Raw genomic sequence first — 19,084 nt, forward strand, 5'->3', positions numbered from 1 at the left:
CACGGCAAGGACATCAGGGTTAGCAGAGTGTGCTAAAGCAGTGAGTAAAACAAACTTAGGGAGGAGGCTTCTGATGTTGACATGCATAAAACCAATACTTTTTCGATCACAGAAGTCAACAAATGAGGGTACCTGGGGGCATGCAGGGCCTGGGTTTACCTCCACATCACCCGCGGAACAGAGAAGGAGTAGTATGAGGGTGCGGCTAAAGGCTATCAAAACTGGTCGCCTAGAGCGTTGGGGGCAGAGGATAAGAGGAGCAGGTTTCTGGGCATGGTAGAATATATTCAGGGCATAATGCGCAGACAGGGGTATGGTGGGGTGCGGGTACAGCGGAGGTAAGCCCAGGCACTGGGTGATGATGAGAGAGGTTGTATCTCTGGACATGCTGGTTGTAATGGGTGAGGTCACCGCATGTGTGGGGGGTGGGACAAAGGAGGTAACAGGGGTATGCAGAGTGGATCTAGGGGCTCCATTGTGAACTAAAACAATGATAACTAACCTGAACAACAGTATACAAGGCATATTGACATTTGGGAGAGACATACAGCGAGGCATACAGTAATCACAGGTGTTGAATTGGGAAAGCTAGCTAAAAACAGTAGGTGAGGCTAATCAGCTAGCACAACAAACAGCAGGTAAAATGGCGTTGACTAGGCAACTGGGCCGACAGATAAACAAACAAGCAGAATGGGGTACCGTGATTAATGGACAGTCCAGCGTGCGTCAGCTATGTAGCCAAGAGATCAGTGTCCAGGGGGCAGCGGTGGATGGGCAGGGAAGCTGGGCTGGCGAGTGTTATCCAGGTTTTAAAAAAAAAAACTAACAATGACTAAATAGCTTGTGGGGTGGCCCGTCCTCTTCTGGCTGTGCCGGGTGGAGATTATAACAGAACATGGCCAAAATGTTCATAAATGACCAGCATGGTCGAATAATAATAATAAGGCAGAACAGTTGAAACTGGAGCAGCAGCACGGCCAGGTGGACTGGGGACAGCAAGGAGTCATCATGTCAGGTAGTCCTGGGGCATGGTCCTAGGGCTCAGGTCCTCCGAGAGAGAGAAAGAAAAAGAGAAGGAGAGAATTAGAGAACGCACACTTAGAATCACACAGGACACCGAATAGGACAGGAGAAGTACTCCAGATATAACAAACTGACCCTAGCCCCCCGACACATAAACTACTGCAGCATATAAATACTGGAGGCTGAGACAGGAGGGGTCAGGAGACACTGTGGCCCCATCTGAGGACACCCCCGGACAGGGCCAAACAGGAAGGATATAACCCCACCCACTGTGCCGAAGCACAGCCCCCCCACACCTAGAAGAATATCTTCAACCACCAACTTACCATCCTGAGACAAGGCTGAGTATAGCCCACAAAGACCTCCGCCTTGGCACAACCCAAGGGGGGGGCGCCAACCCAGACAGGACGACCACATCAGTGAATCAACCCACTCAGGTGGCGCACCCCTTCCAGGGACGGCATGAGAGAGCCCCAGTAAGCCAGTGACTCAGCCCCTGTAATAGGGTTAGAGGCAGAGAATCCCATGTGGAAAGAGGGGAACCGGCCAGGCAGAGACAGCAAGGGCGGTTCGTTGCTCCAGAGCCTTTCCGTTCACCTTCCCACTCCTGGGCCAGACTACACTCAATCATATGACCCACTGAAGAGATGAGTCTTCAGTAAAGACTTAAAGGTTGAGACTGAGTTTGCATCTCTGACATGGGTAGGCAGACCGTTCCATAAAAATTGAGCTCTATGGGAGAAAGCCCTGCCTCCAGCTGTTTGCTTAGAAATTCTAGGGACAATTAGGAGGCCTGCGTCTTGTGACCGTAGCATACGTGTAGGTATGTACGGCAGGACCAAATCAGAGAGATAGGTACGAGGAAGCCCAATTAATGCTTTGTAGGTTAGCAGTAAAACCTTGAAATCAGCCCTCGCTTTGACAGGAAGCCAGTGTAGAGAGGCTAGCACTGGAGTAATATGATCAAATCTTTTGGTTCTAGTCAGGATTCCAGCAGCCGTATTTAGCACCAACTGAAGTTTATTTAGTGCTCTATCCGGGTAGCCGGAATGTAGAGCATTGCAGTAGTCTAACCTAAAGTGACAAAAGCATGGATTAATTTTTCTGCATCATTTTTGGACAGAAGGTTTCTGATTTTTGCAATGTTACGTAGATGGGAAAAAAGCTGTCCTTGACATGGTCTTGATATGTTCTTCAAAAGAGAGACCAGGGTCCAGAGTAACGCCGAGGTCCTTCACAGTTTTATTTGAGACGACTGTACAACCATTAAGATGAATTGTTAGATTCAACAGAAGATCTCTTTGTTTCTTGGGACCAAGAACAAGCATCTCTGTTTTGTCTGAGTTTAAAAGTAGAAAGTTTGCAGCCATCCACTTCCTTATGTCTGAAACACATGCTTCTAGCAAGGGCAATTTTGGGGCTTCACCATGTTTCATTGAAATGTACAGCTGTGTGTCATCCGCATAGCAGTGAAAGTTAACATTGTGTTTTCGAATAACATCCCCAAGAGGTAAAATATATATTGAAAACAATAGTGGTCCTAAAACGGAACCTTGAGGAACACCGAAATTTACAGTTGATTTGTCAGAGGACAAACCATTCACAGAGACAAACTGATATCTTTCCGACAGATAAGATCTAAACCAGGCCAGAACTTGTCTGTGTAGACCAATTTGGGTTTCCAATCTCTCCAAAAGAATGTGGTGATCGATGGTATCAAAAGCAGCACTAACGTCTAGGAGCATGAGGACAGATGCAGAGCCTCGGTCCGATGCCATTCAAATGTCATTTACCGCCTTCACAAGTGCCGTCTCAGTGCTATGATGGGGTCTAAAACCAGACTGAAGCATTCCGTATACATTGTTTGTCTTCAGGAAGGCAGTAAGTTGCTGCGCAACAGCCTTTTCAAAATGTTTTGAGAGGAATGGAAGATTCGATATAGGCCGATTTTAGTTTTTTTATATTTTCTGGGTCAAGGTTTGGCTATTTCAAGAGAGGCTTTATTACTGCCACTTTTAGTGAGTTTGTTACACATCCGTTGGATAGAGAGCCGTTTATTATGTTCAACATAGGAGGGCCAAGCACAGGAAGCAGCCCTTTCAGTAGTTTAGTTGGAATAGGTTCTAGTATGCAGCTTGAAGGTTTAGAGGCCATGATTATTTTCATCATTGTGTCAAGAGATATAGTACTAAAACACTTGAGCGTCTCTCTTGATCCTAGGTCCTGGGAGAGTTGTGCAGACTCAGGACAACTGAGCTTTGAAGGAATACGCAGATTTAAAGAGGAGTCCGTAATTTGCTTTCTAATAATCATAATCTTTTCCTCAAAGAAGTTCATGAATTTATCACTGCTAAAGTGAATGTCATCCTCTCTTGGGGAATGCTGCTTTTTAGTTAGCTTTGCAACAGTATCAAAAAGGATTTTCGGACTGATGTGAGTTTGAGTTATCTCAATGTACATTTGTCATGTGGATCTCATCCTCCATGTCCGTGAAAGGGAAAGATATAGAGTACCAGTCAAAAGTTTGGACACGCCTACTCCTTCAAGGGTTTTTCTTTATGTTTGGTATTTTCTACATTGTAGAATATTAGTGAAGACAAACAATGAAATTACACATATAATCTAGTAACCAAAAAAGTGTTGAATGAATATATATTTTAGATTCTTCAAAGTAGCCACCCTTTGCCTTATACAACTTTGCACACTCTTGGCATTCTCTCAACCAGTGTCATGAGGTAGTCACCTGGAATGCATTTCAATTAACAGGTTTGCCTTTTTAAAAGTTCATTTGTGGAATTTCTTTCCTTTATGAGTTTGAGACAATCAGTTGTGTTGTGACAAAGTAGAGGTGGTATATAGAAGATAGCCCTATTTGGTAAAAGACCAAGTCCATATTTTGGCAAGAACAGCTCAAATAAGCAACTAAACCACCAATAAGAGAAGAGACTTGCTTGGGCCAAGAAACACGAGCAATGGACATTAGACCGGTGGAAATCTGTCCTTTGATCTGATGAGTCTGAATTTGAGATTTTTTTGTTCCAACCTCCTTGTCTTTGTGAGATGCAGAGTTGGTGAACGGATTATCTCCGCATGTGTGGTTCTCACCGTGAAGCTTGGAGGAGGAGATGTGATGGTGCTTTGCTGGTGACACTGTAGGTGATTTATTTAGAATTCAAAGCACACTTAACCAGCATGGCTACCACAGCATTCTGCAGCGATACGCCATCCTATCTGGGTTGCGCTTAGACCCACTGGCATTTATTTTTCAACATGACAATGATCCAACACTGTCATTGCTGTGTAATGGCTATTTGACCAAGAAGGAGAGTGATGGAGTGCTGCATCATATGACCTGTCCTCCACAATCACCCAATCTCAACCCAACTGAGATGGTTTGGGATGAGTTGGACCACGGAGTTAAAGAAAAACAGCCAACAAGTGCTCAGCATATGTGGGAACTCCTTCAAGACTGTTGGAAAAGCATTCCTGGTGAAGCTGGTTGAGAGAATGCCTATAGTGTGTAAAGTTGTCAAAAAGGTGAAGGGTGGCTACTTTGTAAATCTCAAATATAAAATATATTTTGATTTGTATAACCCTTTTTTTTGGTTACTACATGATTACATGTTAGTTTTTGTGTTTTTAATATTATTCTACAACATAGAAATAATAGTGAACCCTTGAATTGACTTTGACTGGTACTGTACATTGGCTGACCTTTCGACTCATTCTAATAGAATACTTTTTAATATGTGGCTGATTTAGTGAGATGATAATTTAAAGCAAGTCAGTGTTGGTGTGTGTACCTCTTGGGGCTGCTTTCATGGAGCTGTGTGTCTGCAATTGTTGTGTCATGGATGCAGTCTGCCAGTGGTGTCTCAGGCCTGGCTAATTGCAGTGTTGGAGTAGTGAACTACCTGTAGTTCAACTAATATTTGAATTACATATTGCATTATCTTGGTGGTATTTGAAATTAATTAAATTCTTGGTAGTTTCTTTCAGTAGTTAATCATTTATTTAATGCCACATTGGTGTAGCTAACTGCTGGAATTAGGTCTGCCGAGTGGCGCGGAGGTCTAAGGCGCTGCATATTAGGCGTCACTGCAGTCCCTGGTTCGAATCCAGGCTGCATCACATCCAGCCGTGATTGGGAGTACGGCGGCGCACAATTGGCCCAGCGTCGTCCGGGTTTGGCGTGGGTAGGCCGTCATTGTAAACAAGAATTAGTTCTTATTAACTGACTTGCCTAGTTAAATAAAGGTTAAATGAAATAATAAAACTACAATCACTTTTTCTTGCTAAAAATGTGCGACGTAGGCAAGAATTTCCTTTTTTGGCATCAGACCCAATTCACACTTAACCTAATGCTCGCTTTGTGTTTTAATTGGCTAAATCACACATTCTGTTAACATCTGACTACAGAGCGATGGTTCTTTTGAAGTCTGACATTTCAGATTTTGATATTTTTTCCACAATGTAGTTTGGAAGTAGTGAACTATTTTTCTAATTAACTTTAGTTAACTAGGTGCCTCCCGGGTGGAGCAGTGGTTAAGGGCGCTGTACTGCAGCGCCAGCTGTGCCACCAGAGACTCTGGGTTTGCGCCCAGGCTCTGTCGTGTCCGTGGGGCGACGCACAATTGGCCTAGCGTCATCCGGGTTAGGGAGGGTTTAGCCGGTAGGGAAATCCTTGTCTCATCGCGCACCAGCGACTCCTGTGGCGGGCCGGGCGCAGTGCGCGCTAACCAAGGTTGCCAGGTGTACTGTGTTTCCTCCGACACATTGGTGCGGCTGGCTTCCGGGTTGTATGGCGCTGTGTTAAGAAGCAGTGCAGCTTGGTTGGGTTGTGTATCGGAGGACGTATGACTTTCAACCTTTGTCTCTCCCGAGCCCGTACGGGAGTTGTAGCGAAGAGACGAGATAGTAGCTACTAAACAATTGGATACCACGAAATTGGGGAGAAAAGGGGTAAAAAAAACTATTTTTAAATAACATTTTTTTTTTTTTAACTAAACTATATTTTTCTAATTAACTTTACTTAAGTAAACTATATTTTTCGTAAGGGTAGCTTTAGTGTAGCTTAACTTCTTCCGGTGTGAAGTAATTGGTAACTTGGTAAACTATATTTTCAGAGTAGCTTCTCCAAAACTGGCGGGTTTGGGAGGGGCGGAGGTTCAACGGTCCCCAGCTCAATGTTTGAAGCATTAAGTGGACAGAGTAGGACCTTGTCATTAGTACGGTCTTTCATCTGTGTGTGTGTGATCAGTTATGTTTTTGTGCACTGTTGGTTTGGGCACGGCTTAAGAGGAAAGGGAGGAGGGGTCCTTTTGAGTCTGTTCATGTGTTTAAGATACTAAAGATAGAGTTGAGTAGACTAAACCAATCTGTCATCCATCCCTAACGCCTGTATTGAAGGTAGAGAGGATCTTCATGAGTCCAAAATGTTGGACCCGTTTCGAAATGGACCTGGGGCTTTGCCACCCGGACCTGATATGCATAAATGAATTCTTAAAACATAGAGACAGCTAGAGTGTGGGGAAAGTAATTTATGCTACTTTATTAACTGGAGCTGATAAAGGGAGAGAGGGGTGCTGCTCTAGCAGGCAGGGAGGGGCCATACTGTGAGCAGATGAGAGATGAGACCGCAACCAAACAAGCAGACTCGTGCTATAGTAGACTAATAGTTGCCATAGTTAGGTTATTTATCATCCAATATGATTATGTAATACCTGTCTTGACAGCATTAACCCGGGAGTTTAACTACCTAGGCTAATTGAGGCTGCAGTGAATATGCCTTCTCATCCTACAGTTACCTCTGTTCAGAATATTAAGTAGCAGCCTACCTGTTGTGGTTCTTGGTCATTGGTGCCCATCCTTCTCCAATAACTTTTTAATTCTGTAATTTATTCCATCTTCCATTGATTAAATATCTTCTAACTTTTGCCACACACACAGGTTTTATACCTGTCGCCTTGTGCCACTTTGATTCATGATTGGCCAACATGCTACATGCGCCATGCTCCACTCATGAAAAGCAAGAGCAGCAGCATGAATGATAAAATGTCTCTTTCGCTATACTGCAGCAGTTGCGTTTGGATCTGTATGGGCCCTTCCGGACAAGTCAGTTAAGATTGCACATACCTGAGACCCGTGACAATCATATTGGATCCGACCCAGACCCGTGGTTTTATTTAGAAATCTCGATTGGAACCCTCTGCTCCCAGATCCAGTCACTGGTACAGATGACTTCTAATTGAAGGGTGGAAACCAGAGGCATGACTAGAGATTGTTACAATAGGTGTGCTGTAGTTTAGATGCTCTAGTCTCTGAGTAATGGCATATTCATTTACACTTGAGTCAGGGAGAGAGCAGCCAGTCTTGGCAAAGCTTTGCGACTCGGCAACCACATGATAACTCTGTCGCAAACGTCTATATAGTTTTGTCTTCAGGGAGCACTGTCCTTTACCATTAGAGCAGGCATTGATTGAAGGCCTGTGTTTTCATCCAGGCACTTAGTCCAATCAATGACTTTGGGCCTGACCTTAACAGCATCACTGAGCACAGTCAGCCTCGGGCACTTCTTAAACGGCTCTGCTTTTATGGGCTGAGAATGTCAGCACTCAGCAAGGGCCATTTAAAGGCGTTGGGCCTCTGGATTTAGGTGAATCTTGGCACTTCCCTGAACCATTTCCGAACTTGTGCCTTATTTCCCCCCACATACCAGATTTTGATTTGAAAGTCAATCAATCATTGGACAACCAAGCGCTCAAGGACTGGAGTTGTCCACTGCCAGTGCTTAAAGTCATTGGTAAATAAGTAGGCTCCTGACTCTCCAATTCTAAGACTACAGTTACTACTCTGTAAACTTGAAGCTAAACATAATATAATTCAGAGAGCATAACGACCTCTGGTGTGTGAGTGTCTTAAGGCAGATCCAAGTGAACAGTGATAACATCTCTAGTTGCTCATTTTGGGCTGTTTAAAGGTCTATTTAGAAGCTATTCAAGGTGGAATAGAATGAAATGTTCACTGAGTCAGCAGCAGCACCACTCTACCCATCTGACCTACCTACCTGGGCTAGCCTTTAAACTGTGGTGTTTATCTTCCTTCCCATTTCACAAAAAGGCAATCATAGAGGTCAGATGAAGCTACACACACACACAAAGGTCCTCCGCTCTGTCATTTACATTCTCTGCCTGACATCTGGAGATGCCTCAATTCCACAGTGAGGAGGCGGAGATGTGGGGTGTTTTACAATGCCTAGGGGCAGTACAGTCTGTAGGGCCAGGGCCAGCATGACAGATGGCCGGATGGCCAGCCCCTCGGAGGAAGGTGGGGTAAGGTGACTACCGATGACATCATAGAGATATGCATATGTCGAAAGTGGGAAGATTAGGATAAAAACATTCTAGTATGTATTTTAATCTCTGCAGGCCTATTACACTTTGTCAGGAAGTCTCACAAAGCCCCTTTGTGATTTCAAATGTAAAACCAGGCTGATTACGTGTTTCTCAAGAGCTGCAGTAGTGTCTCCTAGGCTTGGTGAGATGCTGCATCATAGTCTGTGACACATGTCATATGAGCGATTCGTGACTGGACATGATCCGTCTCCGTGGACTGGGGAGGAAAAGGAGATGCTCTGTCTGTAGCTCCCAGCCTGAGTGGAGATGACAGCTGCCGTTTACCACGGAGGAGCAGGAAGTCCTGTGCCTCAGGCTGTTACTTTCTCTCACTCACACACACACACACACACACACACACACACACACACACACACACACACACACACAGGGTTTTAACTCGCTGTGCGTGCATCAGGGCTAAAACCTGTTTATTGATTTAGCATGGTGGAAACCAGGGAGCACAAACACAGGATTATGTCATAAGGACTGTCAAGTCACCATGATAACATATCTGAATGCTGTTTGATGTATGTGGTAGGGTTGGAACAGATAATGAAGTGGGCTGTAATGCTTGGTGGGTCCCTTTCCCAAGGTTAGTGCTAGAGATGTGCTCAACATGGTGAACCAGCACACAGCTCAGTCCCCAGCAGCACTATGAAATCTATCACAAAAGTGAAGCTCTGCGGTGTAGCATCTAATCTCTGACGTCACATCAGATTTGGGTGTTTTTAGCTTGTGGACAGCCCCCACAGTTGATGATCTCACAGTGGTCTACCCTTCATTCCTCCCCTCTGTGGTGGATTTGGAGTGCGTTCTAGAGTGCTCCAGGGGGAGGGGGATCTACTGGTAAAGAAGTGTTCATTGGGAAAGGAAAGGCCTAAGGAATCCTGGGGCTCGTGGCATTGATACGCAGGGTGTGCTGTGCAAGAGTGTGTGAACAAAAACTGTAGAAGCCCATCTCCCACCATGATGTCATTTTTAAGAGGGCTTTATTAAAGGAGAATAGAATGTAAATTGCACTGCCTTTTTATCCTGCTGCAAACAACACTTTAATTCATTTGCAGCTAGTCTTGATTTACTGCCTATTTTACATTTTTTATACTCTCCGGTACATGATTATTTTCTTAGTTTTTTTCCACATCACATCGAGTATCATTATTTACTTGAATAATTTGTTTTGATAAAAGCAATGTAATTCTCATAGTTTAAGGAAATGAATTGAACTTGTCACCAGCCCTGTTCTCATGCTCCTTTGGATGAATAGCGTGTTCTCTGTCCGTCTCCTGTCTGGCGCAGCTGTTTAAGGCACTGCATCTCAGTGCTTGAGGCGTCACTACAGACACCATGGTTAGAATCCAGGCTATATCACAACCGGCTGTGATTGGAAGTCCCATAGGGTGGCTCATAATTGGCCAAGCATCGCCCGGGTTTGGCCGGTGTAGGCCGTCATTGTAAATAAGAATTTGTTCTTAACTGAATCACCGAGTTAAATTGAAAAAATTCCCCTCACACTTCACTGAAGGGGTGTTTTGAGAGGGCTGGGCCAGACCTATAATATTGTAATATTGCAGGTGTGTGTGTTTGTGTGTGTCCTGTGCACCGGTCTCTCCTTAATTATCTGGGAAGCCTGTCTGGATGTGTGTGGCACGGCTTTGAAATGTGCTTCTGTGGTGAGTGTGTTAACCTAGGGAAGCATGGCTCTCTGAACACGTCAAACAGAGAGGTGACAGAAGTTAAACGACTCCCATAAACCTGTCACATGTTGCCTCTTAAGACGCGATTCTCCTCCCTTTGACTGAGACTGTCTGTGTGAAGGCAGGCGAAGGAGTCTCACTTTATTAGAAAATGGCTAATCAAGGAGATTCATCTGTGTGTGAAAGCTGTTGTATTTTTTTCTTGCCGAAGTCAAACCCTCAATCATATTGTCTCTGTTATCAAAGGTAATCAGACTTTTTTTCCCAGTCCATTATTAAAGTGTTGAGTTCCCTGGGATTTGAGAACACTCCTGTCTTGTCTCGGCATAAAGGTGGCTGTTTCTTCTCAGACAACCTGAACAATCACCAGAGGAAGGAGGGTATGGAAATGAGGCTTAGAAATCCATTGTCTCGCATCAAAATGCAAATTGACGTTTCAGCAACTCCATGAAAGTAAAGCGTACCACAATCTTGAAAGCGTATTGTAATTGAAAAGACAATCTGTACAGGCAGATCTGCTTAAATCTGGCTTGAACCTATTCCTTATTGTTTTTTTTATTTTTTATTTGTGGTGCTTATTATTTACTGAAACTCCAGGCACAATTGTTTTTGCAGAAACACACTGGATGAATTTTGTAAAGTGTTACCTGCTGTGGAATTGATATCTTTCTCCCAGAGTGGGTTGGCGTACCTGAGAACCTACAATACTTAACATTTATAATAATAATGTTGAATTTATTTTTCAGATGAGGATGCTGAAAATGGAGAGCTGGACTTGAATGGTATTGATGATGATGAGATTGAGCTGGTATGTACTGTATTTTAATTTACGTTGCACCTAATATTGAACCATCTATTCATTCTGACTTTACAGGATTGCCAGCAAATAAAGCCTGGAAATGCATAACTAAGGTAATTTATGTACCCTTCTCTGCAGTATCTCCTGAATGACAAAGAGGTGAAAATCAAGACTGAGCTTTGGCTGAAACAGAATGAAGACTACTTGAAAGAGCAGAAAGGTACAGCCACACCCAGGGGGTCTCTGTATTGCAAAATTCATGTGCCTAGTAATAGATGTCATTTGAACTGTACATTACCTTTTAATGTGGCAGGAATACAACTAGTCATGATATTTTTATCTGTCAAATAAATCACGTCAAAGTAGGCTACCTGTGCTTGTTCGCCCACTCAAATAATTCCAACATCCAAACTGCATGTACAGCCTACTCACTCTATTTGATTAATGGAAATAAACATCTGTTACAAAACACCAAAATGTGTGCCTAATGACATTCAGCGATTGCCATTGATTAGGCCTAAATTAATTGATGTGTCTTGCTGACAAATGTATCCTTTTTTGTTGCCTGAAATTTCGGGACAGTTGAAATGGGGCTGAAACTGTCCCGGGAAAAACGGGACCGTCACCCTAACACACGGTCAACTTTCTAGACTAGGCTACAATGTGTATTACCATAATCTTCAAATAGGCCTTACCGGTAGCCAGTGTGTAGTAGTAAAAAAATATATAGGTCATAAATGGTAAAAAAAAGTCATGCTCCGGTAATTTCAATGCATTTTTCTGAAAAAGGGTGGGTAAACTGCATTTATTTGAGTTTACCCTCACTAGGCCTACACTACTGCCAGTAGCCTACCCTCTGTCAAGGCAATTTTAAACTCATGAACACACGCTGAATAGGAAGCATTCAATATAATACATAAGTTGAATATATATATATATATTTTTTTTTACATAGCACTACCTTTTCTTACATCAATGACATGACAGTTATTTGTCATTATTAAGCATTTAACAATTGAATTAGAACAATGAACTTAAACCCTGTACAAATCATGGATCTTGGAGATCTTGGAAAATGCGCTGTAAGTGTAACTGTCAATGTAACTTTTCATTATGTGAAATTGATGGCCACCATTGTTCCTGTACCCTAGAATGCAAAGGTAACTGAACTAAATTACTATTTCCCCATAGCATTCACTTCTGTCATCATGAAGTGCTTTGAGAGACTAGTCAAGGGTCATATTACCTCCAACTTACCTGTCACCCAGACCCACTTCAATTTGCTTACCACCCCAATAGGTCCACATACGATGCAATCGCCATCACACTGCACACTGCCCTATCCCATCTGGACAAGAGGAATACCTATGTAAGAATGCTGTTAATTGACTATAGCTTAGCATTCAACACCATAGTACCCTCCAAGCTCATCATTAAGCTCTGGGCCCCGGTTCTGAACTCCGCTCTGTGCAACTGAGTCATGGACTTCCTGAAGGGCCACCCCCAGGTGGTGAGGGTAGGAAACAACATCTCCACTTTGCTGATCCTCATTACTGGGGCCCCACAAAGGTGCGTGCTCAGCCCCCTCCTGTACTTCCTGTTCACCCATGACTGCATGGCCATTCACGCCTCCAACTCACTTATCAAGTACACACGAGACAGTAGTAGGCTTGATTACCAACAACGACGAGACCGCCTACATGAGGAGGTGAGGGCTCTGGGAGTGTGGTGTCAGGAAAATAAGCTCAATCAACGCCAACAAAACAAAGGACATGATCGTGGACTTCAGGAAACACCAGAGGGAGCACCCCCTATCCACATCAATAGGACAGCAGTGGAGAAGGTGGAAAGATGTTTTTACGTTTCTCTGCGTACATATCATTGACAAACTGAAATGGTCCAGCCACACAGTGTGGTGAAGGCACAACAACGCCTCTTCAACCTCAGCAGGCTGAAGAATTTTGTCTTGTCACATAAAACCCTCAAACTTTTACAGATGCACAATTGAGAGTATCACCGCCTGGTACGGCAACTGCACTACCTACAACCGCAGGGCTCTCTAGAGGGTGGTGCGGTCTACGCAACGCGTCACTGGGGGCAAACTACTTGCCCTCCAGGACACCTACAGCACCCAATATCACAGGAAGGCCAAAAAGATCATCAAGGACAACAACCACCCGAGCCACTGCCTGTTCACCCTGAGAGGTCAGTACAGGTGCATCAAAGTTGGGACCGAGAGACTGAAAACAGCTTCTATCTCAGGGCCATCAGACTGTTAAATGGCCATCACTAGCACAGAGAGGCTGCTGCCTACACACAGACTTGAAATCATTGGCCACTTTAATAAATGGAACACTCGTCACTTTAATGTTTACATATCTTGAATTACTCATCTCACATGTACAGTTGAAGTTGGAAATGTACATAGACTTAGGTTGGAGTCATTAACTTGTTTTTCAACCACTCCACACATTTCTTGTTAACAAACTATAGTTTTGACAAGTCTGTTAGGACATCTACTTTGAATGACACAAGTCATTTTTCCAACAATTTACAGACAGATTACAGACAGATTATTTCACTTATAATTCACTGTATCACAATTCCAGTGGGTCAGAAGTTTACATATACTAAGTTGACTGTGCCTTTAAACAGCTTGTAACATTCCAGAAAAAGATGTCATGGCTTTAGATGCTTCTGATAGGCTAATTGACATCATTTGAGTCAATTTGAGGTGTACCTGTGGATGTATTTCAAGGCCTACCTTTAAACTCAGTGCCTCTTTGCTTGACAATCATGGGAAAATCAAAAGAAATCAGCCAAGACCTCAGAAAAGAATTGTAGAACTACACAAGTCTGGTTCATCCTTGGTTGCAATTTCCAAACGCCTGAAGGTACCACGTTCATCTGTACAAGCAATTGTACGCAAGTATAAACACCATGGGAACACGCAGCCGTCATAAGCCGTCATACTGCTCAGGAAGGATACGTGTTCCGTCTCCTCTACTTTGCGAAAAGTGCAAATCAATCCGAGAACAACAGCAAAGGACCTTGTGAAGATGCTGGAGGAAACGGGTACAAAATTGTCTATATCCACAGTAAAACGAGTCCTATATCAACATAACCTGAAAGACCACTCAGCAAGGAAGAAGCCACTGCTCCAAAACTACCATAAAAAGCCAGACTACGGTTTGAAACTGCACATGGGGACAAAGATCGTACTTTTTTGAGAAATGTTCTCTGGTCTGATGAAACAAGAATAGAACTGTTTGGCCGTAATTACCATCGTTATGTTTGGAGGAAAAAGGGGGAGGCTTGCAAGCCCAAGAACACACCCCAACTGTGAAGCATGGGGTTGGCAGCATCATATTGTGGGGGTCCTTTGCTGCAGGAGGGACTGGTGCACTTTGTGGTGAAAATTACATGGATATATTGAAGCAATATCTCAAGACATCAGTCAGGAAGTTAAAGCTTGGTCGCAAATGGGTCTTCCAAATGGACAATGTCCCCAAGTATACTTCCAAAGTTGAGGCAAAATGGCTTATGGACAACAAAGTCAAGGTATTGGAGTGGCCATCACAAAGCCCTGACCTCAATCCTATTGAAAATTGGTGTGCAGAACTGAAAAAGCGTGTGCGAGCAAGGAGGCCTACAAACCTGACTCAGTTACACCAGCTCTGTCAGGAGGAATGGGCCAAAATTCACCCAACTTATTGTGGGAAGAATGTGGAAGTCTACCCAACGTGTTTGACTCAAGTTAAGCAATTTAAAGGCAATGCTACCAAATACTAATTGTGTGTATGTAAACTTCTGACCCACTGGGAATGTGATGAAAGAGATAAAAGCTGAAATAAATCATTCTAATATTATTCTGACATTTCACATTCTTAAAATAAAGTGGTGAACCTAACTGACCTAAGACAGGGAATTTTTACTAGGACTAAATGTCAGGAATTGTGAAACTGAGTTTAAATGTATTTGGCTGAAGTGTATGTAAACTTCCGACTTTGTAAACTTCCGCAACTGTATATACTGTATTCTATACTATCTACTGTATCTTAGTCTATGCTGCTCTGACATTGCTCATCCATATATTTATATTTTCTTGATTTCATTACATTTACTTAGATGTGTATTAGGTATTTGTTGTGAAATTGTTTTATATATTACTTGTTAGATATTGCTGCACTGTCGGAACTAGAAGCATGCCCGCAATAACATCTGCTAAACATGTATATGTGACCAATAAGATTGGATTTGTTTCGCCGTGGAAACAGTTCCCATGGGCACACAAATCCCAGACAATGTAATCTTATGTCATTGCAAAATCAAATGCTTCTAAACCGAAACTATAGGCACAGTATCATTAGCATATACTTATTGGATGCACATTGGTGTCTAGCTCTAGGTTAGTGATATCGTCGACCGTCAGCTGATCCAGGAAAGAAAACAAATATTGATAGACAATAATAAAGCAAAATAAATGGCCTACTTCTGGCCCCGGAAGATACGGAGAACATCAGTATCTGCACGCACCTGAAAAACAAAGCAGTGTGCGCTCTGAACAGCTGACTGACAAAAGCAAACGATGATAAATTAAATGCATTGGAATAAAGGCTATTTTAATCACAAACGCATGGTGAAAATGAGGAAGTGCAAAGAAAAATCTATGCATGAAGGAGCTCAGCTGAGGTCAAAATTCAGCACAACTGAGTGGACAGTGCCACCACATAGAAATAAATCATGACAGGTGGGGATGTTAATTTCATTGGAAGCTTTTATTTTCATATTTACCACTGCATTTTAAACAACTAGAAGAATGGTTAAATTAGCATTTATTTCAAGAGCCCCTGTGGCCACAACACACCAGGCACATATTGTAATAAACTGTTTTGTATTGACTCTTTACAAATAACTATATTTCCAATTGAATTCCCCCAATCCATTTATACTTTCAGAAAAGGAAGAGAGGATAGCGAAAGAGAAAGAGCTGGGGATTTACAAGGACAAGAAGGTAAATCCTGCCAATCTAAAGCAGTGATTCTCAACTGGTGGGTTGAAACCCAAATTTGGGTCTTGGGAGGTTTTGAATGTGTTGCGAGTGTCTGGCAAAATAAACCAGTCTGAACATAAACTACTAAAATCAGGTAGAAAGTGTGTATAAATGATAATGAACCTTTTTTTTTTTTTTTCAGTTCTCAATTTAGAATTATTAGCATTGCCTTTAGTGGATTTGGTTTTAAAAAATCTCACACCAGTGAGTTTAACATTCTTCATCAAGAATATGGGCAAAGTGGAATTATTGGCAATGGAAAAAGATGGGACTGTTGTTCCTTTGTCATATAATTGGTGCATTTACTGTCATTTTCCAGATTGTATTTTGGCAACAACAAAAAAATCGTGACACGATTATTGGATCGCGATAGACAACCTGGTTCAATTTGGGTCCCGAGACTAAACCAGTTGAGAACCACTGGTATAAAGAAGCAGTGATCTTGGGGTGGCCTGGATATATGCTAAGCTGTGGTGTGTCAATGTGTGTGCATGTTTTCCACTCTAGTGGGTTTATCATTTCACGACAGTATTTGGCAAGGTCCAGCCTCCTTGTTAGGTCCAACATCTGCTCTCTGGTTTTCACTAGCTGGATTAACTGCAGCGCAATAGATGCCTAATGAGGTGTGGAGTCTTTGACTGCACTGATCCAAACACCTTATGCAATGTTGTCCAAATTAACAATCAGCCCCCTCCCATAATACTGCCGCATAGCTAGAGCATCTCTTTGTTGTGCAAAGTATAGTTACAAATGTACATTAAGCTAAAGCACTAATTTGCATAAGTAATTGCATTTGACTGGATACTGAGTGATTTGAAACCCAACTATGTGCCCTGCAGCCCAAGACGTCCAAGAAGCGGGCTCCGATCCATGCTAGCACAGCCGACGAGGCCATAGAGAAGATGCTGGAGCAGAAGAAGATCTCCACTAAGATCAACTACGATATCCTGAAGGAGCTGAATGTCAAGCCATGCGCCAGTCCAGCCCGCCAGACAGCAGAGTCTCCGAAAGGAGCCACCCCTGGAGCCCAGAGGCTGACTGGACGATACCGCAAACCCACCAATGTCCCTCTGAGCCTGGGCACACCACTCAGCAGCCTGGGCAAGAGGTGGGTGAATCAGAACCACAGGGTGACTCAGTCTATCTAATAATACCACTGCTGTTCACTGTCATATATTGTTCAATATATTCAGTATTGGCTGATTAAGCTTCAAGACTGACTGACGGCAGCAGTGTTGAATAAATGGGGGATGAATGGAAATGTGAGTGATGCAACAGTATCTTAGTCCTTTTCTGAGCCTCCTGTCTGTCACTAGGGGCAACATGCCCACTTCCCAGCCGGTTGAAGCGATGTTGCTGCTCTTCTCAATAATGATGAGGCTGCACTTTTCCTCTAGCCTGGAATAATCACCAGCGACAACCAGACAGATGCTTGCGTTCCTTTTTTAGTTTTTCTGGAAGGCTGTGGACTCACTCAGACCGCCACTCACTCCCATGTGCTTCCCTGAGATTTACCTTTTCTGCCAGGATTTGCTTGATCTCATTCTCTTTCTTTCCCGCTTTCTCAACACACACATTCAGTATGTTATGATCCACTGTGAGGCTTTCTTCTGAAGTTAATCAGTTTCTTCAGTTTTGAGTTTTGACTTTTCTGTTTGCTTGGTATTACTGAATTTGGTTTTCCAACTTTCCATTAAAAAAACCTCCCCAAAAACACTCAATAAATCAAATTTGTGTGGAACCGTCTTGCAGGTGTACAAGTCTTAGACCCAGCTCAGCCTAGAGCCAGCCTTTTAGTGACATCCAGGAGAGCCCCCCTCTTCCTAGTGCAGTAAGTGTTACTGGAGTCATCTGGTTGCAGCTCCTCCCTTCATCCTACCCTCTCAACCCATTTTCATGAGCTGAAATAAAAGATTGCAGAAATATTCCATACACACAAAAAGCTTACATATACACACAAAAAGTTGTGCACAAATTTGTTTACATCCCTGTTAGTGAGCATTTTTCTGTTGTCAAGAGCTGTTTCCAGAAAGTTTTATCTTTATTTCTCTACCATAAGCCACCTCCATTGTCATTTTTGAGAATTTGTTAGTACGTCCAACCGGCCTCACAACTGCAGATCACATGTAACCACACCAGCCCAGGACCTCCCCATCTTAATACTTCACCTGCGGGATCATCTGAGACCAGCAACCTGATTCGTATTTCTGTCTGTAATAAAGCCCTTTTGGGGGGGAAAACTCATTCTGATTGGCTGGGCCTGGCTCCTCAGTGGGTGGGCCTTTATGAACTGTAACTCAGTAGAAGTGTTGAAATATAGTATGTTGCGTTTTATATTTTTGTTCAGTATAATTGCACCAGTCAGAGTAGCCTAGCACTTCTTTAGAAAGCTGACGTTTACTGTAGCTTACACACTCAAGACATCTCCAGTTACGTTTTTTTTTCTCCTGTTGAAGAGGGCTTCATGAACCTTTCCCCCCTTTAAGAATTACAATTTTCCCTCCAACTGTCCACCCGTACATTTAAAAAAAAAAATGCATTCATGTCAGTAAATGATTCATGTACATTATGGTTATTGAATCATTCATTGTACACTTTCAACACTTGTTTTTCCTGAATGGAACAGTGCTTTTGCTAGCAGGTAGCTTTTAAGAAACGGAACTTTGCACTTTAGTTTTGCTTGCTCAACAAAAATAGTTTTAACCACAGGACGGAATCACACCATGGTTTATCCAAACAGTTACTTTTTCTATATCACTATGTTGATAATTTGGCATCTTTGCTGTACCTCAGAAATGGTGACATTCAAATGAAAACATGACTTTCCCATTGACTGCAGAAAGAGTCCTTTCACTGGTTGTTTGACGAGTACACCATTACTGGGGCTCTGAAAAGGTTGCTGTATGGTTATTTAAAAGGCGAGTCAGGGAGAACTAGAAAAGTGGAGGAGAGCGGTGGCTGACAGTAAGTCCATTGTGCTGCCTGCTTCCAGACCTTACTGACTGCTACACTGAAGCATTGTGCTCCTTCTCACCTTCCTCCAACCACTGCTCTGCTCCCCCATACTCCACTCCACTTAAAGGTTCTTCCCTGTAGGAACCGACCCCTGGCCCTGCAC

The 19,084-nt window shown here is 43.1% G+C and overlaps 1 protein-coding gene across 1 annotated transcript in view; it reads left to right on the top strand.

The window, feature by feature from the left end:
• The window catches only part of brf1a (BRF1 RNA polymerase III transcription initiation factor subunit a), a 71,231-nt gene that overhangs the window by 32,772 nt on the left and 19,375 nt on the right, over window positions 1-19,084 (top strand). Inside the window, exons 13-16 of the mRNA XM_035752126.2 lie at window positions 10,861-10,922; window positions 11,052-11,133; window positions 15,872-15,927; window positions 16,806-17,074. Coding sequence (XP_035608019.1) covers window positions 10,861-10,922; window positions 11,052-11,133; window positions 15,872-15,927; window positions 16,806-17,074 — 469 coding nt within the window. The remainder of the gene's footprint in view (window positions 1-10,860; window positions 10,923-11,051; window positions 11,134-15,871; window positions 15,928-16,805; window positions 17,075-19,084) is intronic.

The sequence above is a fragment of the Oncorhynchus keta genome, chromosome 35 (genome assembly GCF_023373465.1).
Source record: "Oncorhynchus keta strain PuntledgeMale-10-30-2019 chromosome 35, Oket_V2, whole genome shotgun sequence".
In the NCBI taxonomy this organism is placed as follows: Eukaryota; Metazoa; Chordata; class Actinopteri; order Salmoniformes; family Salmonidae; genus Oncorhynchus; species Oncorhynchus keta.